Source organism: Scyliorhinus torazame, chromosome 6 (assembly GCF_047496885.1).
Source record: "Scyliorhinus torazame isolate Kashiwa2021f chromosome 6, sScyTor2.1, whole genome shotgun sequence".
Lineage (NCBI taxonomy): Eukaryota > Metazoa > Chordata > Chondrichthyes > Carcharhiniformes > Scyliorhinidae > Scyliorhinus > Scyliorhinus torazame.
Window position 1 is genome coordinate 169,851,330 of NC_092712.1, and position 25,947 is coordinate 169,877,276.

Genomic DNA, 25,947 nt, shown 5'->3' on the forward strand with positions numbered 1-25,947 from the left:
TTGTCAAATAATTTGTCTGACATCCAGCCTTGATGAGGTAGTTTCCTTCAGATCAACATTTAGTAGACTGCAATCATCGTTCTTCACCCTCCCTCTCTGTAGCCTTACTACAATTCCATTCCCCTCTTGACCACCATCTCAGGCCAACTCAGACTCTTCATTTGTGTCATACCTTCACCTAAAATCTGCCTATTTCAATCTCTAATATTACCCATTTCAACCTTTCCATCACCAGTGCCGTCATTCATACTTTTGGCACTTCTAGATTTGACTATTTCAATGTTCTCTCAGCTGAGTTTCCACCTACCACTCTCTGTAAACATCAGCTCATCAAAAACTCATCTGCCTGGATCCTATCCTGCACCGAACCCTGCTCCCCAATCGCTATGTTCTTCCTGACATGTACTAGTTATCTGTCCACCAAACACCTCATTTAAAATATTCACCTTCCTGTTTAAACCCCTTCATGGCTTGTGGCCCTTATTTCCATAAGCCCCAATTCCGTGAGCAGCTTTTCTGATTTTGGCCAGTCCCAACATAGGTGACGATCTATCAGCAGTCTAAACTCCTGACTCTCTGAATACTTTGCCAAACCTCTTTGTGTCTGCACTTCTCTTTCCTCTTCCAAGCTCAACTCTTTGACTAAGTATTTGGTCACTACTAATAATATGCCTTTCTTTGGGCTGGTATTCATTTCTTTGATTAAAGCTCTGTAATATGCCTTGGGATATTTTCCCATGTTAAAGGTGTTTTATAAATGAAAGTTGTTCCAGTTAGACTTAGTACAGAATAAATGAATGGTCTTCTTTCTATGTTTTAATTTTTGTGCTTTTGCAAATGAATATAAATTTCCTATGATGTGGGCAGCTCTCTCTCCCTTTCCTGATCAAGTAGGATAAAATGTAGCCTTAGATATCATATTGGGTTTAGTTGAAAATGGTGAGTTAGCTGGGCTTGATTATTGAGCATCGCAGTTTGCAACAGCACTCCTTGGTTAGCAAGAGACAAATGCTTCATTGTGAGGTATGTGAAACATTCTTCAAAACTGGTATTCTACTGTGGACTTTGGCAGGCATACAGCATTTCAATATTCTGGGATATGTAATGCTGTACCACGCCTCACCGAAGGTTAGGAGGACAGTTAGGTTAAAGTGTGGTCTCTTTCTCTCTGCCCCAATGCCAAGCCCTCAGAATTTAACAGCTCCCAACATAGCTGTCAAGGGTCATCTATGTGGAAAGGTCACAAGTGAGATGAAAGTCGCCATAGTCTGAGGACCATAGTCTGCTCTCCCCTTTGATGTGGAGAGAGCGAGTTGACTGGTGATGATTTAACCTGAGGGTCACCTGCGAGGAACAGGATTGAGAATGTTGGCCTTCATGGTAACCTCAACAAGTATGGGAATTGAACCTGCACTGTTGGTGTAGCTCTGCATCACGAATCAGCCATCCAGCCAACTGAGCTAACTAACCTCCCAATTACAAGTAAGATCAGAGCGGCATGGTAGCACACTGCTGCCTCACAGACCACGGACCCAGGTTTAATTCCGAACTTGGGCGACAGTCTGTGATGGTTGCACATTCTCATCGTGTCTAAATGGGTTTCCTTCAGGTGTTCTGATTTTCTCCCACAGTCCGAAGATGTGCAGCCTAGGTAGAGTGGTCATGCTAAATTGCCCCTTAGTGTCCAAAAATTAGGTGGAGTTATGGGCATAGAGTGGGGGAATGTACCTAGGTAGGGTGCTCTTTTGGGAAGTTGGTGCAGACTCGATGGGCCGAATGGCCTCCTGCACTGTAGGGATTCTATACTGGAGGGACGAATGGTGGTAGAATGAAATTCTGCAGGTATTGGCTACTTTTCCCCATTATCTCCATCTTAACCTCTTATAGCACCTCTGACAACTTTTTCTTTTAATACCTTTTTGTGTTCTCTATCACATTCTTGTACCTTTAAGTCTCGTAGATACATAAATATTTTAGCTTATTTTAACTAAAAGGTCGCACCCAGGTACTCTGACCAGTTATTTTCCTCAAGGCTTGTATGGAAATTCAAGTTGATTAATAAAAACATCTAACTTGTACTTTTTGAAATAACTTCATCTCAAAAGTCTTCATTTTTTGTTAAAGATTAGTTTGTCCCATATGACTGTTGACAGAACTATCAATGTTTGCAGTGCCTAATATTTTGATTCTTAAACCACTAGTAAATACTCCAATTGTAATTTTCATTTCATTCATCACTGCATAGAGGGTTCAAGTGACAATTTCACCTTATCATGTGAAAAAATAGTAAAAATTGGCTGAATATCACAAAAACTGCTATCTTAATTCTTATGTGTATTTCAAACTTTTATTCCTGCCTTTTCCTAATTGCATTTGAAAGGATAGGGTAAAATTATGGATATCTACCCCCCCCCCCCAAGTGTGTGGATCTCAAAACATCACAGATGCTCATGATATAATTATTGGATCCATATTTGAGTAAAACCAAGTACCTCATGACAGGTGAAAATGCAAGAGACTTTCTGTTGAATGTGAACAAAATGATAATCCATACAACTTGTATCAATTTTCTTTCTGTCCCCTAAAGTATTATTGTATCCTGCAGTATATTCTATGTACAACCACTGCTCTTTGAGCCTAGACTGTGAAATTTAACAACCTGTGGAAGGCGTGGCTTGAGCCCTATCTAATCTTACCTGACTGTCATGTGAGAGTACCTTTAAGAAATTAGTGTTTATAAAATAGCTGTAGTGGGTGTACCTTTAAGAAATGGGTGTTTATCAGGGATGTCAGTGTGTGGGTGGAGCTAGGCTGTCGGTCTGCTTTTACTTTCGCTTTGGGCTCTCTGCTACAGGATGTGTTTTAGTTTTGTTTTGAGACCTGGATAGCTGCAGTCACAGCGAGAAGGTGTATTAGTCTCTCTGCAATCTAAAGACTGTCTCCAGATCCTTTGGTGATTTAAAAATAATACCTGTTTCTGTAGAGAAGTTAAATTTAATGTCTTTTTGTAAAAAGGATTTTCTTTGTCTTATGGATGTTGCAAGGAAAGATTAAGAGTTACTTATAGCGTACTGTATTCTTTGGGGGATTTATTGGTGTTGATAATTGTTAAGATGTTTACTGTGGGTTTATAAAGTGTTAACTGGTTTCATAAATAAACATTGTTTTAATTTGAAAGTACTGTAGATCTCTGTTGCATCAAACCTAGAAAGTAGGCCCGTGTGTTTCCCCATAACCACAATCTATAAAACGTTGTGGGTCAGGTGAACTCCATGATACACTTTGGGGTTCTCTAAACCCTGGCCCATAACATGACATTCACAAGTACTCCTTTCAAACAGGGATTATTGCAAAACGATCAAAGGGTGATTAGAATATGAAATTCTCTGCAGTGACCTTGTGTATGTCCATAATTACTTTTCAAATGAAATTAGTTCTTTGAAACAGAGGAATATTAAAGGACCATACGAGTGAGTAGGTGTCGGGTTTGATAGGGTGACTCATGGAGAAACCACTGGTGCAGATTTGAAGGGGTTATTGGCCTCTCTGTGTTGTAGTGTTCTCCCGTTAGTCAGAAAAGGCAGTGACACAAATTATATATTTTTTGCTGGATCGTTTAATTACAATACGTAAGGAGTATAAAAGCCAAAAAGTGGTACATTCGATATCACTCCCAGAAAACAAATGTTGAAGTTGGATTGAGAATAGATATAAGCTACAATATCAAAATATAACCAGGGATGTGTGGTTCAGTAACATGCACTGTTCAAAGCTCGTTCTGTGCTGAGTTAAGTTATTCGAAAAGAAGCCCTGACCATAGATTTAGATGTTAAGGGCATGGCTCTGGTAAATGCTGAGGTGTTCATATCCCAGAAGGAAAACTTGAAACAACTGCCCTCACATTTGTTCTTTACAATTTGTATAATATGAGGAGAGGTTTTGAGGTCCAGAAATGATATGCCCGACCACTTATGGTGAACTTATCGAAAAGTAGATGTTTATTAAGAAATATGGGGAAAAATAATAGAAATGGCAGCAGTGGCTTGCACTGCTGCCTCACTCTGGCAGGGACCTGGGTTCAGTTGCAGCCTTGGATGACTGTGTGGAGTTTTCACTTTCTCCCCATGTCTGAGTGGGTTTCCTCAGGTGCTCTGGTGTTCTGCCACAGTCCAAAGATGTGCAAGTTGGGTGGACTGGCCATGTTAAATTGCCCATTAGTGTCCAAAGATGTGTAGGTTAGGTGGAGTTGCAGGGATAGAGTGGAGGTGTGGGCCTTGGTAGAATGCTCTTTCAGAGGTAGGAGCAATCTCGAGGGGCCGAATAGCCTCCTTCTGCACTGTAAGAGTTCTATGGTTCTAATTGTATTTTATTACGACAATGGCTTTGCACAGTACCAATACTTTAAAACCGTTTCAAACAATCTTAATTTAACTACCTTCTGAGCAAGCCTTCCCCTTCTGTTCAGCAACACTGGATAGATTTTAACATCTATAAAAGTTCAGCAACTTTTACCTGTTGGGGTGCCCTCTAAGCTTAACAGCTGCTGGTTTTTCAGATCTGACTTCGTTTATACTGCTTGCTGGGTGTTTGACCAGCGCTTCCCACTGAGATCTAAAACAGCTCCTTCAACAAGTTCTCCTTAAATATGTCCTTCCCTTGATTGCTCCTTTGTCTCACCCAATGTCTATAGAACTGCTCTCTCCCGGAATTCATTAATTTCACCTCTACTTTAGCTTTCAATATTGAAATCAAAAGTAACAACGTGACAATCTACAGGCAGGAATGTTCCCTTCCAGTCGGGGAACACTTCAGCAGTCAAGGGCATTCAGCCTCTGATCTTCGGCTAAGCGTTCTCCAAGGCGGCCTTATAGCCAAGTTCCGCACACATAAGTACGGCCTCAATCGGGACCTTGGATTGATGTTGCATTACATTCACCCCCCCCACCATCTGGCCTGGGCTTGCAAAATCCTACCAACTATCCTGGCTTGAGACAATTCACATCTCTAACCTGTGATTATCCCTCTCTCCGTCTGGACTTGTAAAGACTTAATTACCTGCAAAGACTCGCATTCAAAGTATCGTCTTGCATCTTTGACTTTGTCATATATATATATATATATATATATTATATATGTGCTCCGAAAGCTAGTGATTCGAAACAAACCTGTTGGACTTTAATCTGGTGTTGTAAAACGTCTTACTGATCTTTCCTTCGCACCTTGCATATCTTTTCCTTTGAATCACAACAACCCACTCAAATCTATTCTGGTTCTGTAGGCATTCTTACTAAATTACCTGAGGTAAACATCTGTTTGAAATATTGCTAGAACTCTTTGCCTCTTGTTTTAATTGCTACTCACATCCTCCAATAATTTAAAAAAAATATGACAAGAATATAACCAACAAAAAAAACTACAATATCTTGGGTTTTCCTGACCGCTTTTCTTGATAAGGGGTATTTAAGTTAAATTTTTGAATTTCGAGATTTGGTTTGAAATAATTATTCAGGCCAGGGTAGTTCATACTGTGGTAAAAAATTAAAATAATAACACTATGTAAGTTAATTAAAAGTAATTATTAAATATGAATTTTATAGTGTGGCACTGTTATTCTGTGAGCTAAACAGTACAATTTCTACTTTAAATGTGTTTTATTTTTCTGCTTACTGAATTTTTTTGATAGAATCTGGGGTAAAGTGAGGCCTGTTGGTTTCATAAACAGGGGAAAGATCCTGTGAAGATATAAAATTATTCCACAAGCTAAATCATCTAAGTCATTGACATAAATTGTACCTGATATTTGTTTTAAAAACAGACTTTTTTTTAAAAGCACATTGGGAAAAGTTGAGAATCATATTATTATAATGAAGTATTGCATATTCATGAGTAATTGGCCTAGATGTGTGTCTATGCTCTTCCTATTTTAGCCTCTGGCACAAACCCAGCTTTAATCACTGCATCGCTGATGGATGTGTTTCAGCCTCTGTGGCCCTATAGCTCTGCAATTCTTTCTCCAAATGTCTCCGCCTTGCCAGTTCTCTCTCGTTTTTTAAGATGCGCCTTAAAATCAACCTCTTTGATCAAGCTTTTAGTCTTCTGCCTATATCTCTATGTAATTTGGTGCTTCAATTGATATCACGCTTTGGGACGTTTTAATATGTTGAACAAGAAATAGGAGCAGGAATAAATCAGACGGCCAGTCGAGCCTGGCCATTCAGTATGGTCACGGCTGATCTTGTGCTTCAACTCCATTTCCCTGCCCGTTCCCCATATTCCTTAATTCCCTCCGAGACCAAAAATCAGTCCATCCAGCTTTAAGTATATTCAACATTGGAGCATTCACAACACTTTGGGCTGAAGAATTTCTAAGATTCGCAATTCTTTAAGTGAAGGAATTTGTCCTCATCTCATCCCTAAATGATCAAAGAACAAAGAACAAAGAAATGTACAGCACAGGAACAGGCCCTTTGGCCCTCCAAGCCCGTGCCGACCATGCTGCCCGACTAAACTACCATGTTCTACACTTCCTGGGTCCTTATCCCTCTATTCCCATCCTATTCATGTATTTGTTAAGATGCCCCTTAAATGTCACTATCGTCCCTGCTTCCACCACCTCCTCCGGTAGCGAGTTCCAGGCACCCACTACCCTCTGCGTAAAAAACTTGCCTTGTACATCTACTCTAAACCTTGCCCCTCTCACCTTAAACCTATGCCCCCTAGTAATTGACCCCTCTATCCCGGCGAAAAGCCTCTGACTATCCACTCTGTCTATGCCCCTCATAATTTTGTATACCTCTACCAGGTCGCCCCTCAACCTCCTTCGTTCCAGTGAGAACAAACCGAGTTTATTCAACCGCTCCTCATAGCTAATGCCCTCCATACCAGGCAACATTCTGGTAAATCTCTTCTGCACCCTCTCTAAAGCCTCCACATCCTTCTGGTACTGTGGCGACCAGAATTGAACACTATACTCCAAGTGTGGCCTAACTAAGGTTCTATACAGCTGCAACATGACTTGCCAATTCTTATACTCAACGACCCGGCCAATGAAGGCAAGCATGCCGTATGCCTTCTTGACTACCTTCTCCACCTGTGTTGCCCCTTTCAGTGACCTGTGGACCTGTACTCCTAGATCTCTTTGACTTTCAATACTCTTGAGGGTTCTACCATTCACTGTATATTCCCTACCTGCATTAGACCTTCCAAAATGCATTACCTCACATTTGTCCGGATTAAACTCCATCTGCCATCTCTCTGCCCAAGTCTCCAAACAATCTAAATCCTGCTGTATCCTCTGACAGTCCTCATCGCTATCCGCAATTCCACCAACCTTTGTGTCGTCTGCAAACTTACTAATCAGACCAGTTACATTTTCCTCCAAATCATTTATATATACTACAAACAGCAAAGGTCCCAGCACTGATCCCTGTGGAACACCACTGGTCACAGCCCTCCAATTAGAAAAGCATCCTTCCATTGCTACTCTCTGCCTTCTATGGCCTAGCCAGTTCTGTATCCACCTTGCCAGCTCACCCCAGATCCTGTGTGACCACCTTTTGTACTAGTCTACCATGAGGGACCTTGTCAAAGGCCTTACTGAAGTCCATATAGACAACATCCACTGCCCTACCTGCATCAATCATCTTAGTGACCTCCTCGAAAAACTCTATCAAGTTAGTGAGACACGACCTCCCCTTCACAAAACCATGCTGCCTCTCACTAATACGTCCATTTGCTTCCAAATGGGAGTAGATCCTGTCTCGAAGAATTCTCTGCAGTAATTTCCCTACCGCTGAAGTAAGGCTCACCGGCCTGTAGTTCCCTGGATTATCCTTGCTACCCTTCTTAAACAGAGGAACAACATTGGCTATTCTCCAGTCCTCCGGGACATCACCTGAAGACATTGAGGATCCAAAGATTTTTTGTCAAGGCCTCAGCAATTTCCTCTCCAGCCTCCTTCAGTATTCTGGGGTAGATCCCATCAGGCCCTGGGGACTTATCTACCTTAATATTTTTTAAGACACCCAACAATTGTCTCTTTATCCTGAGACGATGCTCACAACCAGCAGAAACCATCTCACTGTCTATCAAGACCCTTCAGGATTTTGTAGGTTTCAATGACATGGCTGTTCATTTTTCTAAATTCCTGATGATATAGGCCCAGTTTACTCAACCTTTCATCATAGGGCAGCCCCTTCATCCCAGCGACCAATTTAGTGAAACTGTGCTGTACTGTCTCCAATCTATGTATATCATTTCTTAAATGTGGAGATCAATACTGCGCACAGTATACTAGGCACGGTCTCACTAAAACCCTGTACAATTGCAGCAACACTTCTTTATTCTTGTACTCCAATCCCTTTGCAATAAAGACCAACATGCCATTTGCCTTCTTAATTGCTTGCTGCACCTGCATGCTAACTTTGTGTCCCTGTACAATCACACCCAAATCTGTTGACTGTGCAATATTAATGTACGTTCTTAAGAGTATCTGAAATGGGAAGCCAGATCTATGTTTTCGGTTTAAACCATTTACTAGAACTGTATTTTTCATGTAATCATACTTATTCCATTTCTTTCATATTTATTAAACATTTGAAATGTATCTAAATTGTTTTTGTGTAAGTAGCTGACTTCTGTCTCCGACAATCTGTGCTCTGAAGCATTGTTAAAAGCTTAGTGCAGTTTTTTTCCACTGTATGATTTGTGTTTTTAGTACGGAGGTGACGATGTATTTTGACATTTACTGTTATGACGTAACTCTAGGGAACTAATTAAATGCTCAGAACAGTTGGTAAAAATGCCTGAAGTCCGTGTTGGTAATGTTACAGATTCTTTGATGTACGCTAAATTTCTATTTTATTGCTAAGAACCGATTTCAACAAACGAACAAAGAAATATACAGCACAGGAACAGGCCCTTCGGCCCTCCAAGCCCGTGCCGACCATGCCGCCCGACTAAACTACAATCTTCTACACTTCCTGGGTCCGTATCCCTCTATTCCCATCCTATTCATGTATTTGTCAAGATGCCCCTTAAATATCACTATCGTCCCTGCTTCCACCACTTCCTCCGGTAGCGAGTTCCAGGCACCCACTACCCTCTGCGTAAAAAACTTGCCTCGTACATCTACTCTAAACCTTGCCCCTCTCACCTTAAACCTATGCCCCCTAGTAATTGACCCCTCTACCCTGGGGAAAAGCCTCTGACTATCCACTCTGTCTATGCCCCTCATAATTTTGTAGACCTCTATCGGGTCGCCCCTCAACCTCCTTCGTTCCAGTGAGAACAAACCGAGTTTATTCAACCGCTCCTCATAGCTAATGCCCTCCATACCAGGCAACATTCTGGTAAATCTCTTCTGCACCCTCTCTAAAGCCTCCACATCCTTCTGGTAGTGTGGCGACCAGAATTGAACACTATACTCCAAGTGTGGCCTAACTAAGGTTCTATACAGCTGCAACATGACTTGCCAATTCTTATACTCAATGCCCCGGCCAATGAAGGCAAGCATGCCGTATGCCTTCTTGACTACCTTCTCCACCTGTGTTGCCCCTTTCAATGACCTGTGGACCTGTACTCCTAGATCTCTTTGACTTTCAAGTGGATAGCCTGCATCAATGCCATTATTGTATGCTTGATCATGATTCCTTCTGGCAACATCGTTAGATGATGGGCTGAAAGGGAAATGTCTTTAGCAAACATGGTCAAGGAGAATCCCAAGGCTTTTTATGTATATATTAGGAGCAAGAGGGAAGCGAGAGAAAGAGTAGGCCCATTTAAGGCCAATGGAGGGAAGTTATGCGTGGAACCACAGGAAGTGGGTGAAATCCTTAATGAATACTTTGTATCGGTATTCACCAGGGAGAAAGACATGACTGATCTTGAGGCCAGAGATAGGTACGTGAACTCTCTTGAGAATGTCAATATATCAAAGGAGGAAGTGTTAGCTATCCTAAATTGCATTAAGGTAGACAAGTCCCGGGGCCAAATGGAACCTATCCCAGGTTACTGTGGGAGGCACGGGGAGAAATAGCTGGGGTATTAACATCTATCTTGACATCCTCTTTGACCACAGGCAAGGTTCAAGAAGACTGGAGAATAGCCAATGCTAGTCCCTTGTTTAAGAAAGGAAGCAGGGACAATCCAGCAAATTATAGGCCAGTGAGCCTGACATCAGTGGTGGGGAAACTTTTGAAAAAGATACTGAGGACAGAATGTATGCACATGTGGATGAAAATGGACTAGTTTGTGACAGGCAGCATGGTTTTGTATGGGAAAGGTTATGTCTCACCAACTTGATTGAGTTTTTTGAAGAGGTGACAAAGAACATTGATGAGGGAAGGGCTGTGGATGTAGTTTATATGGACTTTAAGTAAGGCGTTTGACAGTCCCACATGGCAGACTGGTACAAAAGCTAACATCACATGGGATTTGGGGTGGGCTGGCTAGATGGATACAGAACTGGCTTGGTTATAGAAGAGCGAGAGTAGTGGTGGAAGGGAGATCTGTAGCTAGCGGCGTTCTGCAGGGATCAGTGCTGGGACCTCTGTTTGTGGTGTATATATAAATGATCTGGAGGGAAATGTGGATGGTTTTATTAAGTTTGCAGATGACATGAAGATTGACGGAGTTGCTGATAGTGCCGAGGATTGTCAAAGGATACAATAGGATATAGATAGATTGGAGACAGAAACGGCAGATGGACTTTAATCCGGACAAATGCAAGGTGATGTATTTTGGAGGATCAAATCTAGGTATGAATTATACTGTAAATGGCAGAACCCTTAGGAACATTAACATACAGAGGGATCTGGGGGTGCAGGTCCACAGTCCCCTAAAAGTGGCAACACAGGTGGCCAAGGTGATTAAGAAGGCATATGGCATCCTTGCATTCATCAGCCGGGGCATTGAGTACAAGAGTTGGGAAATCATATTGCAGCAATATAAACCTTGGTTAAGCCGCATTTGGAGTATTGTGTGCAGTTCTAGTCACCACATTATCAGAAGGATGTGGAAGCTTTGGAGAGAGTGCAAAGAAGGTTCACCAGGATGTTGTTTAGTTTTGAGGGTGTTGGCTATGAGGAGAGGTTGAATAAACTAGGATTGTTTTCACTGGAATAACGGAGGCTGAGGGGAGACCTGATAAAATTGAGAGGCTTAGACAGGGTGGATGGTCAGACGCTTTTTCCAAGGGTGGAAGTGTCAATTACAAGAGGGCACAGGTTCAAGGTGAGAGAGGGAAAGTTTAAGGGAGATGTGTAGGTACGTTTTTCATGCAGAGAGTGGTGAGTGCCTGCAACGTGCTGCCAGAGGATGTGGTGGAAGCAGGCACATTATCAACATTTAAGACGCATCTGGATGGATACATGGATCGGGAGGAAATAGAGGGATACTGACCGAGTAAGGGCGGAAGGTTTTTTTTAAAGTTAGGGCATCATGATCGGCACAGGCCTGGAAGGCTGAAGGGCTGTTCCTGTGCTGTACCTTTCTTTGTTCTCTTTGTTCTTTGATATTACATTAATGGAAATAATCTAATGCAATTCAAGGACAGCCAGGTTGGTAATGTCCACATACCATTGTAAATTAGAAATACTGCAGGGACTTTTAACCCTCACAAATGTTAGCATAAAAAATATAACTCCTGACCCCAACCTACCCACTTTTGATTATAATAGAAGTAGCCTGGAGTGAGACTGTTGTAGGCAAGTAACTGCTTTGCACGGGGCCCTGTACTTGGTCCTTCAATCTGCTGGGTGTGACCAGGAAACCGAGGGACAAAATGCTGAGCAGATGCTACCTTAACATTTGGCAGGACTTTTGGGAAACCCATTTTTCGAGTTACCTGACATCAGATAATTCTCTCTCCCTGCTTCAGAGTTGATATCCAGTGTATTCATTGGAAATGAAGATATGCAACAATTTTTTAAATATTAGTTCATGACGAGGCCAGCATTTATTGCGTACCCCTAATTGCCTTTGCGAAGGTGGTGGTGAGCCTTTGCCTTAAATTGCTGCAGATATGTGATATAGGTACACCCACAGTACTGTTAATGAGGAAGTTTCAGGATTTTGACCCAGCTACAGTGAAGGAATGGCAATATAGTTCTAAGCCAGGATGGGGTGTGGCTTGGAGGGGAACCTGCAGGCGGTGGTGCTCCCATACAACTTCTGCCTGTGTCCTCCTTGGTGTTAGAGGTCATGGGTTTGAAATGTGCTGTGCAAAGATCTTTGGTGAGTTGCTGCAGTGCACCTTGTAGATAGTATAAACTGCTGCCCCTGTGCATTGTTGGTAAAAGGAGTGATTGTTTAAGGTGGTGGATGGTGTTCGAATCAACCGGACTACTTTGTCCCAGAGTGCTAAGCTTCTTGAGTGTTGTTGGAACCAGACAAAGACGTACACTTTTGGGTTTCTTGCACTCGCCCGCTTTGCAGGGCCGTAGAATTGTGGGATCTTACCAGTCAGGCAATGCTTAAAAATGAAATGAAACACTAATTCCTAATTGCTATCTTTTATCTCCACTCGAGCTAAACCGTCTCAAGTCAAAATCCACTTAAATACAGTTAGCCAACGCAGGATACTTGCTGTAAAGAAATGTCTTAGATAAACCGCTTTGAGAGAGAGATCCTTCAGGAAAGCAGCTTGCGGATTCTTGCCTGTGTCAAACACTGTGTCGCACAGTGGTTAGCACTGCTGCTTCACAGAGCCAGGGACCCGGGTTGGATTCCTGGCTTGGGTCACAGTCTGTGCGGAGTCTGCACATTTTCCCCGTGTCTGCGTGGGTTTCCTCTGAGTGCTTCTGTTTCCTCTCACAAGTCCCAAAAGACGGGCTGTTAGGTGAATTGGACATTCTGAATTCTCCCTCAGTGTACCCGAACAGACGCCAGAGTGTGGCAACTAGGGGATTTTTACAGTAACTTCATTTCATTGTTAATGTAAGCCTACTTGTGACACGATTAAAGATTATTATTATTAACTACTGTTTAACCTGCCAGCTTTTTCAGAAGCTGCTGTTCTGTTCACAGACTGTTCAGAGACAGATCAAAACTGAACTCAACACTGAAATTTAACACCACTCTGCTTCAATCCATGGCTCCTCCCCTTAACAACATCATCTCTTTAAAGTCAAAACACGATAGGGGCGATCTAACTAAAATAAAACAACCTGTTCTGGCTGGGAAGCGCCGGGAACAACTCCGCTATCTAACTGCATTCTGCCTTGTTTTTATGCCCCGGCGGGAACGTCCTACCTCCGAGGTTGCCCTTGGCATCATTTCCTGCTCTGACGGGCGGAGCTCCCCGATGCAGGAAGAGATCGGGACGTAATTTCTAAATGACACCATGATCTCTCGACTTTTTTCTCCTCCCCCCTCCAACTACGCAGCTCTCAAACCCCTCCCCCCGCGAGCACCTCTCGTCATATGGGCAGGGCACCCCTGGGCCCGATCCCTGGTGCGGGCTGGTGGCACTGCCAGGGTGCCAGACTGGGGTCGTCTCGGCAAGGCTGATTATTGCCGGTTGGTCGATCAATCCGGTGGCAGTACGGCTAAGTGGGTTCTTCAACTCATTGAGCTGTGTGAGACTGGATCCCGATCACAGGACGTCTTGCAAGATCTGGTTAGATCTCGCAAGGCATAACGGCCGTCCTGAATCTCTTCCGGGATCTACCAGCCGGGATCTACCAGCCGTGTCATGCTCCGGTTCCGGTGGGGTACGGCCAGTAAATTGCACCTGCTGTCTCTAATTATCTACTCCCCATGGAACCTTCTTTATATAAACAAAAATTCCATTAGCCCAATTTTTACAATGCTTTAATTATCCCTTGTAGCCAAAGTGTCTGTCTTTTCAACAAGGACTTAAAAAACATTACTGATGCAATCGTACACACACTAACCCAGGCTTTTAACCTTGAGTATGTCAAATACATATAATACAATATATTTGAAATTCCTACATTCATTACAAGATGCATTTGTTGTAATCTTCCAAAATTTCCTAGATTTTGGATAGGTCCCGGCATTTTTGAAATTTCAAGAAAGGAACGAGACAGAAATCAGAAAACTATAGGCCAGTTAGTGTCTCATATCATTGGGAAAGTGTTAAGAGTCCATTTTTAAGAAAGTTAGTAATAGGATGTTTACAAAATTGTAAGACAATCCGGCAGAATCAATTTGTGAAAGGGAAATTGTGTTTGACGGATTTATTATAGTTCCTTGAGGATGTAGTGAGCAGAATGAATAAAGTGGAACCAGTAGAATTAGTGTATTTGGATTTTGGAATGGCACAAGGTAAGAGTTCATGTTGTTGGGGGTGATAGATTAGAATGGATAAAAGATTGGCTAACTAACAAGAAACAGTTGAGATAAATGGATCATTTCCAGGTTAGCAAATTAATGGAGTGCCACAGGGATTGGTGTTGGGACCTCACCTATTTACAGTCTACATCAATGACTTAGATGAAGGGACCAACTGTCTTGTCGTCAAATTTGTTGACCATACGAAAATAGATAGGAAAACAAGTTGTGAAGACTCTTCAGAATGATATAGATAGGTTAAGTTAGTGGTAAAAGCTTGGCAGATGATGATTAATGAGGGAAAATGAAAGTTTGTCCACTTGGGAAGGAAAAATTGAAAAGCAGAATGTTATTTTCATTGAAAGTAGCTGCAGGATGTTTCAGTGTAGAAGGATCTGGGACAAAAGAAAAATCAGACTACAAGGGCAACATGTAATTAGGAAGGCAAACGGAATGTTGACCACTATATTGCTGGGGGTATAATTTTCCACATACCATTTTAAATACGCTTATAATTCTCCTGAATTGACACAGTAGAGCAGCACCTGCCCTTCTCAAACCTCTTCTGATATAGCTTTTAATCATGGCCATAAGGAGGCGCGTGAGAGAGACCTGTGATAACAAGCCTCCATTTGAAAAACAAATCTTCCGCTTATTTATTTTCCTCCTCTCCTCCTCCTTCTGCCCAGTGTTAGAGCCAAGGTAGAGAATTATAATTCGGGGAAAATACTTTACGTGCGCCTCCAGCCTTTAGTTTTTGGTCAGTCTCTGCATTCAGTGCCACAGTTATCAGAGAGCCTTTTGTTTGCAGATACATCTATTAGAAGTTGTCCACAGTTGATGCTGGTGAAAAAAGACATGTTGAATTTTAAAAATGTCTCTGAACTCCATATCTCATTAATATATTGGTTTTGTGATTTACAGAACAGTTTTAGTATGTTATACTTTGTAGGGATGTACCATTACTGCTTTTTGAATGTTCATGCTAGTATTGTGAAATCCATTTCAATATGTTTTTATTCTTCATAGGCCACTGCAGCAAGATTTAACGCAGGTCCAGCATCAAACATTACTGTTTCAAAATCCGCAATTTCACGGGTCCAGAACAATGCTGAAGGCATAAATCAAGAAATAGAAAGAATGTTTATTAAAGACAGTGGAGAAAAGGAAGAATTATCAAGGGTAAGTGCAGGTTCAGCCTTTATTGCAAATTGATTTAGGAGCTGATATAAACAAACCAGTTATGATTATAAAGAGAAGAGGAAAATGCTAGCAATAAAACAAATTATTGGACTGCACATGCATACTTCATCTGAAGGAGAAAAGATCAGTTAGTGTCGCAGTAAGAAATCTTCATCAGACCTATTTTCAGGAGTCCAGCTTTTTCCAATTTTATTATGGATTCAAAAGATTGACTATGTTACAGTTGAATTACCTCTCAAAAGCTATTTGAATGATAGTTCCACCTTGGCAGTAGTTTCAAATGTATGCACTTATTGATTTGGTGGTATCCTTATATCTCTGAGCAGTGTAAATCGTGTGCCATTGCTGACTGAGTTGTGGCAATATTTTATGTTGTGCCCTGTGACCTTGCCGTTGCAATGATGCACACACAACTGCAGGTTACTTAACTAGAATGATTTATTGATTAACATGTGGAAAGATAACAAACAGAATGCTATACAGACTTAAGTTACTATTTGAGTTTTGTGAACTCTCCTGGAACTACCCTATGTGCAACTGTCCTGTTGTACACCTTACTACCAACTGACCGATATCTGATGCCACCAGCTGTTTGGAGATCGCATTGCTAACTATATACAATATTATTCACAGGCACATGGTATTCAAAGGCCCATGCAATTAGCTGTGCGGGAACCGGAATGTTATGATAGTCTTTTGCACAGATGAACTCAATCACTAGTGAGATTTTGTTTTTCAGCAAGTACCTGGATCCTGTTAGAACCTTAATGGGGGAATTAAATCCCAATGGGGACATCATTAATTTGATTGCATCGTTCATCTTTTTAAAAAAAAAAAAAATTAGTGTGTGTTTTTAAGGTGCTTGTTATTGCACTGATCTCATGACTGTAACCATTGATCTAACCTGTTTGGGTTAACATGACATGTTTCTTTCTCTATGAAGACTACTAGCTAAGCAAATTAATTAATGACTTACCGTCCATGCGCAACATTTCCCTCTGCACGTAACTTGGGTGTCATAGTTGCTGGACTTTTCCACACTAGCTTTGAATTCTGTGTTAATGCTTTGCCTGAAAAGAGATGTGCCTAGAAATGAGAAAGGTCATGAAATTATTGCCTCAGGTAACAGGACTCTGGTTAAAAATTGGGAGAGGAGCACTGGAAAGAGAGCTTTTTTTATTTGTCTTTCTAATTTGGCTTCTATTTTGAACTTTTTTAACATGTCAATTTTATGCAAACTTTCAAAATCCTTTGCCTTTTCCTCATTGCTCTTCACTGAGTTGTCTCTTAATTCAGTCTCATGGCTATCTCTTTAAATGCCAAAATTTGCCAAAATATTGCATGCTACTTACAAATGGTGCATTGAGAGTTGGATTCATGCTCCAGTAAATGGGAACTCTGTCCACTTTGACCATTCAAGTGTGGAGCAATCAACTGAAGCAGAAATAATAAATTTTGCTAAGGATATTTTCATTCGAATGATGCTTTCGTCACCTTTTCTTAAGGGTGTCTCTTGGTGTCACAGCTGCATTACTGAAGGCAGACTTGCATGGATATTTGGCAAAGCTAGCGATTCTGGTTGGGCTTGCACGGAGCAAGAATGCTGCTGGAAAACGCACACATGCCTCCCGACTGTGTGAGGACTCAGGGTGGACTTGTTGGCACTGGGGTTGTTGTAGGGAGACTTGTAGATGTCTTGCAGGGACTGAACGCAGAGATGTTACACTGAGTGGGCTTCCAAGTAACAAATAACACTTTTGATTGGAATGGCTTGATGCAGAGCAAGTACTTTGGTACTGAAGGGCCTGATAATATAAGATTTGGGGGGGGGGGGGAGGGGGGGGCAGGCGGCTGACATTGTAGTGGAACAAAGCATGCTGCAGGAAAGGATTAAAACTCAAACTCCCACCCCTGGAATGTCCGATTTCTATCAGTAAAACCTACTGGATTAATCCACCCTAAACACATTAAAGAAGCCATCCCCTATGGACAAGCACTCCGTATACACAGGATCTGCTCAGACCAGGAGGAGCGTAAAAGACATCTACAGACGTTGAAAGATGCCCTCGTACGAACGGGATATGGCACTCGACTCATTGATCGACAGTTCCAACGCGCCACAGCGAAAAACCGGACCGACCTCCTCAGAAGACAAACATGGGACACAACCGACAGAATACCCTTCGTCGTCCAGTACTTCCCCGGAGCGGAGAAACTACGTCATCTTCTTCACAGCCTTCAACACGTCATTGATGACGATGAACATCTTGCCAAGGTCATCCCCACACCCCCACTACTTGCCTTCAAACAACCGCGCAACCTCAAACGAACCATTGTTTGCAGCAAACTACCCAGTCTTCAGAACAGTGACCACGACAGCACACAACCCTGTCATGGCAATCTCTGCAAGACGTGCCAGATCATCGACATGGATACCACTATTACACGTGAGAACACCACCCACCAGGTACGCGGTACATACTCGTGCGACTCGGCCAACGTTGTCTACCTCATACGCTGCAGGAAAGGATGTCCCGAAGCGTGGTACATTGGCGAGACCATGCAGACGCTGTGACAACGAATGAACGGACATCGCGCAACAATCACCAGGCAGGAATGTTCCCTTCCAGTCGGGGAACAGTTCAGCAGTCAAGGGCATTCAGCCTCTGATCTCCGGGTAAGCGTTCTCCAAGGCGGCCTTCAGGACCCGCGACAACGCAGAATCGCCGAGCAGAAACTTATAGCCAAGTTCCGCACACATGAGTGCGGCCTCAACCGGGACCTGGGATTCATGTCGCATTACATTCATCCCCCACCATCTGGCCTGCGAAATCCTACCAACTGTCCTGGCTTGATACAATTCACACCTCTTTAACCTGGGGTTACCCCATCTCTGGATCTGTAAGGATTTAATCACCTGCTAATGGTCGCATTCCTAGCATTGTTTGGCATCTTTGAATTTGTCTATATATGTGTTTCTGGAACAGACCTCTTCATTCACCTGAGGAAGGAGCAGCGCTCCGAAAGCTAGTGACATCGAAACAAACCTGTTGGACTTTAACCTGGTGTTGTAAGACTTCGTACTGTGCTCACCCCAGTCCAACGCCGGCATCTCCACATCATAATTTCCTAAAGATTATGCAAAATTTTGCCAGTGTCTTTTTTTAAAGATATTTTCTGAAAACTATTTAAGATTCTGAAGTTTTGTTATATTTAAAGCCTCATTTAGTGCTAGGTCTTTGGCTTCTGACAAAGCAATGTGGCAGATTAAAGTGGTTTCATAAAATATTTCAGTGTTTTGATTGTTTGCTATTCTCCCTGCTGGAGCTGTTTTGTGACTTTCTCTTGGTCATTTCCCTTCCCATTTGTGCATTATCCTCCAGCAACACGAGCCTTTGGGATCTGTATATTGCTGCAATTTTGGCCTCTTGTTCCACAATTGGCGACCGTGCTTTCAGCTGGCTTGGCCCTAAGCTCTAGAAATTCCTGCCTAAATTTCTGTGTCTCTCCACCTTTTTCTCCCCTTTAAAGATGCTCCTTCAAACATACCTCTTTTTGACCAAGCTTTCGGTCCTCTGTTCTGATTTTGCCTTCTGTGGCTTGGTGTCAAAAAATGTCAACTACGTTTCTTTATATTGCTTTTGTTTAGTGCCTTGGGCAACTGACGAGGCAGGGAGGTTATGATGGAGCCGTAGAAAACACTCGTTAGGATACAGATAGCGCACTGTGTGCAGTTCTGGTCAGCACAAGCAGAATGTGATTGCAGGTTAGGTGGATTGGCCATGATAAATTGCCCTTCGTGTCCAAAATTGCCCTTAGTGTTGGGTGGGGTTGTGGGGATAGGGTGGAGGTGTTGACCTTGGGTAGGGTGCTCTTTCCAAGAGCCGGTGCAGACTCGATGGGCCGAATGGCCTCCTTCTGCACTGTAAATTCTATGATAATCTATGATGACTACATTAAATGGACTATATACAAAAAAGTCATTCTGGAGGCAATCAACATCATTCAATGAACAGGTATTTCCTACTTACCTGGGAGTGAATTTTGAGCCAATGGTACATACATACACACACATACACCATGAAAGTATATTTAGTATTTTTTTTATGTATATGTCGTGTATTGGTTTAGAAATTTGTATCCTACAGCCTGGACCTGATGGTGCTATATCTCAAATGAAGACCCAACATGTCTGCAGAGGGAAATAAAAGAACGAAGGTGTAGTCTCCAGTCTTATTGCAAAATGGATTTGTATTAACATTGTTGCTCTCCCATGATTGTGTTCACTTTATTATTGCTTCTATTATGAATGACCAGTTGAGCAAGGTATCAAATGGTTGGTGCCCACAAAACCTTACTCTAATATGGATTGTGAAATTAACACACACAGCCAATAATGTTTAGTGACTGGCCTTTCCTTTCCTACACTTAGTTTGAAACATCAAAACAGAGTTTTATACATCAAAACATAGTTTTCCCTCAACAGCCCAGTTGGCAAAGCTGGGATATAGCTGAGGCACACAGATTATTTATTTGTTAAAGGCAAGGCCAGCATTTGTTGCTCATTCTTAATTGTCCTCGAACTGAGTATCTTGCCAGGCTGTTTCAGAGAGTGGTTTAAGAGTCTGTGGAGCCAGAGACTGATATACGCCAGATCAGATAAGGATGGCAAATTTCCTTTCCTAAAGGAAGTTCGTGAACCAAATGTGTTTTTGTGATAATTGATGATAGTTTCATGGTCGCCATTACTGGGGCTAACTTTGAGTCTAAGAGTTTATTAATCAAATTTTAAATTCTACCAGCTGCCAAGGTGGAATTTGGACCCATCTTCCCAGAGCATTAACTTGGGCCTCTGGATTACTAATCCAGTGGCATTATCACCATCATTACCCCACCGCCTTCCTTAATCGGGAAGCCACTGATTTGATTGCTGCTCTGGGCTGAGTTAGGAAATCTTGGCCATGCTACCCCTGCAGTTGGTCTCCGCGTCCCTCGGTTGGGGAGGAGTCCGTTTACACCCTCCGATCTAACATCCTATTAAATTTTGCTGTCCTTCAAGTCTCATGGAATAAACTTGAGTGAGGTCCCGGCTGTTGCTTCAAGATTGGCCTCCAGGAGAGGATAACATTTATTTAAAAAAACTTTTAATAATTCATCAAAAATATATTTCAGCAGAGCTAGATGTTAAGAATGGGGGAAAATTAAGATCAAATTGGGATAAAATAAAATGGGGAGTTGATGAGGACAGCTGCCTGAAGGGGTGTTTTGATATGCGAATTAGCATACGAGTGAGAAAAGCAAGTGTTGGCCGATGTGACTAGGGGAAAACAATGGTTTGTAGAAGAGGTAACTTCAAAGTGAAGAGACAAGGGAATTGGCACTTGTATGCTAAAGGCCGGGCCCACAGGGTGGGTAACATTGAAGGGAAATAATGATTAGTCATAAGAACAATAACTTGAGAAAGGGACACAGTAGAGGCAGCTACCATCACAGCCACACCCAGCTGCTGAAAACCGTCTCCTTGAAAACAAGTTATTGCGAAAAGGGCAGCTGGTTAAAATCCAAAACGTGAACCGAGAGGATTACACCTTTTGCTGAGACTGAAGATGGTTTTCCCGAACTTGGACAAATAACCTGTGCGTGGTAATTATCTGCTGGATTTAGCTCATAGAATTATATAATATTGGGTGGTGTTTGGAAACAAGGGCCTTTCAGAGTTCCAAAAATGTAGTCAGTTGTGAACAAAGGGGGAACTTCATATAATACTGTGTGTATGTAACCATCAGTGTAGTTAGGTGCGCTGTCATGTTTTTCTCAAGTTAATAAATATTCTTCATTAATTGATCACAAAATGACTGGACTATTCCCTGGTTCACACACATATCCTCACAGTATACAAAATTGGAAATATACACCACTAAGAACCGGTGTTCCAAGTTACCCTTCTGGGTTTTGTGATACCCTTGCATTTACCTTGGAAGTTCTTAATACTGATCAGTTAGGGCCAACAGAACAGATTATAAAGTGTGCTCATGGGTTACTTTATGCAGTTCTGAATTTAGCAATTTTTGAAGGGTAGCGGAAGACAATTGCAAAATTAACAAGTAAAAAGTGCGGGTATACCGGCTGTTCATGCTGGCAGGAAAGTCCGGGTCCATGCCGGCGCATGTTTTCCGACGATATGGAGTTAGGGCGGGACCAGTAGATTCTGCTAGCGGGCTGCGTCCATGCTGAAAAACACGCGACGGGGTGGTCGGTAAATCCCGCCAATAACTGTTGAAAAACCAAGTGGGGAGCACGGTAGCACAGTGGGTAGCACAGTCTGTATGGAGTTTGCACGTTCTCCCTGTCTGCATGGGTTTCCTCTGGGTGCTCTGGTTTCGTCCCACAAGTGGGACGGCACAAGTTGGGGCAGCACGGTAGCCTTGTGGATAGCACAATTGCTTCACAGCTCCAGGGTCCCAGGTTCGATTCTGGCTTGGGTCACTGTCTGTGCGGAGTTTGCACATCCTCCCCGTGTGTGCGTGGGTTTCCTCCCGGGTGCTCCGGTTTCCTCCCACAGTCCAAAGATGTGCGGGTTAGGTGGATTGGCCATGATAAATTGCCCTTAGTGTCCAAAAAATTGCCCTTAGTGTTGGGTGGGGTTACTGGGTTATGGGGATAGGGTGGCGGTGTTGACCTTGGGTAGGGTGCTCTTTCCAAGAGCCAGTGCAGACTCGATGGGCCGAATGGCCTCCTTCTGCACTGTAAATTCTATGATAAACTATGAAGTCCCAAAAGACATGCTGTTCGGTAATTTGGACATTCTGAATTCTCCCTCTGTACCCGAAAAGGCGCCGGAATGTGACGACTAGGGGCTTTTCACAGTAACTTCATTGCAATGTAAGCCTACTTGTGACAATAAAGATTATTATATAATTATATTATAAATAAAGTATGCAAAGTATGCATAAATTATAATAACAGATGTGCTTTGTTAATAAACGTACAATTGTTAAATTTAAAATTCATTGTATCAGGTTAGTTGACAAACGACTTTGGTAAGAGGGACCATTTTCTCTGTATTGTTCGGACTTTGAACAAGACATATGTCCTCCAGTTTGTTTTGATAACCAAAAGCAGATCATTTAATAAACCCCATCAGGAAAAGTAAAATGATTGTTGTGCATTAATAATGCCATATAATTGGGATGAATCTGGAACAAAGATAGCAGTGCCTGTTGACTATGTCAAAACAGTTGCAACGGTACAGGTCACTTTTTCCATATGTTCACTTGTTGTGCTGTGCTAACTTAATAAATACGTTGGTGTTTTTAATAACTTGGAGGGTAGATACTGTTGATGCGGAGATATGTAATTCCTCTGACAGTTATTTTAATGGCCAAACATAAATATCAAAAATGCCAAGCGTGTAATTGCTCTTTTTATAGATGCTAAAGATTATGATCCATTAAAAGGAGACTGCACTGCTACAGAGTTGAATCTTCCAGGTGAATAAGATCAGAGCAAACAACTTGTACAGTAATTTTATGTTCTAGTAATTGAGAGACTGCCAGAGTTTTCTGGAAAATATGGAAGGGTGGGAACTCTGTACAGGTTAATGGTCCTAATTTTACATGTAGGACCAGTCATTTTCCATGGGATTAGGGTCCCAATTTTATATGTAGGACATGTTGAAGACAAATGTCCCACTCCTGCCTACTAACCTCTTGGGAGGGAGTGTGATATGGTTTATCTGTAACAATTAAAAGGATGATGCCGCTTAAAGGTCGGATGCATTGAAGACTGTAGAATTCAGTGTGAGCATGAGAGCACAGACTACAAATGGCAGAAGATGAACGAGAGCATCAGAATGCTAAGCTTCTCAAAGGATTCAGTGGAGTTAACAATGGCAAAGGTTGGGGCAAGTAGAGACCCTAGGGATTATGGAGGGAGGTGACTTATATGCTGGTCTGGTGAAGACTGGCATAACCCAATGAATACATGGTTGGGGGCTACACTGTCTTATACACTGTTGGAAAAGTCCATATATGACCTCCTTGGCTTGTGAACCCTCTGTAGTGCTTTGTTGCCTACATACATGTTGTCAAACTCTCCAGCTTTTATCCATGTTTCTTCATGGACTCTACTTCGAAGCACAGGAACAGTAGAATTTCAAACGGTCACTTCCCCAGGTGAGGTGGAGCAGTTGGAAGAACCAGGCAGAAACAAAAAGATTTATGGGGACAAAACCACAGCTATGCTTTCATTCACATGGGCAGGTGCAATGACCGTGGGAATGAAAGGTGGAATGTTTTATGGGCAGGGTTTTGGAAGAAGACCTCCGGTCTCACTTTCCTGTTCGTCCAACCTCCTATCACTGAAAATAAATCGGGATAATCAAAGGAAGCCATGCATACTCCTCTCTCTGGAAAGGAAACCATGTCAAGTATGAATCAACCTGAAATACCTTGCACCATTTCTAGAAATGCCTGTACACATACTTTAGGAGTTAAGTAATGTAAGAAAAATAGTAACTTCCAGTAACTTGCTCTTGAGACTGGCTTATGCCATATTGCTTCCGGCCTTCGTTTGGACAAAGTTTTGTTTCTGAAATAATCTATCTCTACCGGGAGAGTGCATGTGTTTTTTCTTCCTACTGAGCATACAGCTTCCAAGTAAAATCAGATGCTAGGTGGAATGGGTCTTAAGGAATATGACTAATTTAATCAAAGCAAGCACATCTTTAAAATACATTTTATCTTAATTTATCTGTTTGTTAATGACTGTCAGCCTTCCATGATTGGTCTCTATACTAGAACTGCCTCCAAGAACAAGTTGGGTTTGCTAGGCAGTTCTTTAACAAATGAGGCCATGAAGCTTATTGTCATTTAAAGCCCTGGTGTCTTTTAGGAATGGAAACCTGCTGTCTTTACCCAACCTGGTCTGCAAGTGACCCCATTACCACCAGCATAGTTGACTTATTACTGTCCTCTCGAGCAGTCCAGCAAGCTATTGGGGTGCCACCATCACCTCCAAACAATTGGGGATTAATATTAAAAGCAGGCCTGCTATGTCCACTTTAAAGAATTAATTTTTTAAAATCCTTCCTAAAAAGTAAGAATACTTTAAATACAGCAGGAAATTCCACCTACCATTGTGTATAAGAGCTGTCAAAAAACTTAGTTTGAATATGTGTTGGGAGTGGGACTTAAAGCAGTCTCCAGATATGGAAGCATCAGCCCGAATGCTGGAATAAAAAATGTTCCATAGTGTATAATTAAATACCCAGCTGCTTTACTTTGGACATCTGACTCACTACAGCCAGTGGCGCTTAAATTAAGTCTGTCATTCGACTGTTCTTGTGTCAAGAGTTTTGTCTAGTGAACGAAAGAAAACCCACGAAACAGAATTCTCAGGCACATTGATCCATTACTCCTGCCTGCAACCATAATCCTTTAAAAAAAATAACAATTATTTTCATTAAGATTTTTAGCATTTTAGCATTTTACAAAACAAAAACATTACACCGCCAAATACAATAAATCCTGCCCCCCCCCCCTCAAACAGTTGAGAGTGACTAGCTCCCCAAAATGCAAAATAAACAAATCCCATCTCTTGTGGAACTCCTCAGTTGTCCCCCCGCCCCCTTAGGGCAGATTTTACTTTTTCAAGATGTAAGAACTCCATTAGATCCCCCAGCCACACTGAGGCACAGGGTGGAAAAGCTGACCCTTCATCCCAACCGAACCCGCCTGCGAGTGTTCAACGAGGCGGAGGCTAAAACATCTGCCCCCACTCCCATCTTGCAGCTCCGGCAGATCCGACACCCTGAATATGGCCCCGCAGGAGACCCGGCTCCAAATCCACGTGCAGGATCGCTGAAATGGTGCTGAAAAACTACCCCAAATTTTCTCCAACTTCGGGCAGGACCAAAACAGTTGCACACGATAAGCCGCCCCCCCCCCCCCCCCCCAACATACACACACCGTTCGCAAGTATCCTCTACCCCCTCAAACAACCTGCTCATCCTTGACTTTGTCAAATGCGCCCTGTGCACCATCTTCAAATGTATCAACTCTAACCTTGTGCACGAGGTTGAGCCATTCACTCTTTGCAACACGTCACACCACAGTCCCTTCTCCAGCGCCACCAACTCCTCCTCCCACTTGACCTAACTCCCTCCATAGACACCTTTTCCTCCTCCCAAATCCTCCCATAAATCACCGAGATGACTCCAACCCCATTACCGAAAGCACCTCCTCCAACAACGAGGAAGCAGGCGTTATCGGAAAGGTCGTAAAATCCTTTCTAGCAAAGTCCTGCACCTGCATATACCGGAAACCCTCCTCACACGGAAACCCAAACTTCGTATCCATCCACCCCGGCTCAAAACCATGATTCCCCGGATTGGCATCACCACCACAGGACTTCCTGAATACTTCCCTGGGGCAATTGGAAGCGGTGGCC

The 25,947-nt window shown here is 42.5% G+C and overlaps 1 protein-coding gene across 2 annotated transcripts in view; it reads left to right on the forward strand.

The window, feature by feature from the left end:
- Window positions 1-14,075: 14,075 nt before the first annotated feature.
- Window positions 14,076-25,947, forward strand: part of LOC140425150 (glucocorticoid-induced transcript 1 protein-like) — an 80,805-nt gene continuing 68,933 nt past the window's right edge. Inside the window, exon 1 of one of the 2 annotated variants that reach the window (XM_072509096.1) lies at window positions 14,076-15,477. In XM_072509096.1, coding sequence (XP_072365197.1) covers window positions 15,436-15,477 — 42 coding nt within the window. In that variant the 5' untranslated portion in view covers window positions 14,076-15,435. The remainder of the gene's footprint in view (window positions 15,478-25,947) is intronic. The other variant, XM_072509095.1, reaches the window with a different exon arrangement.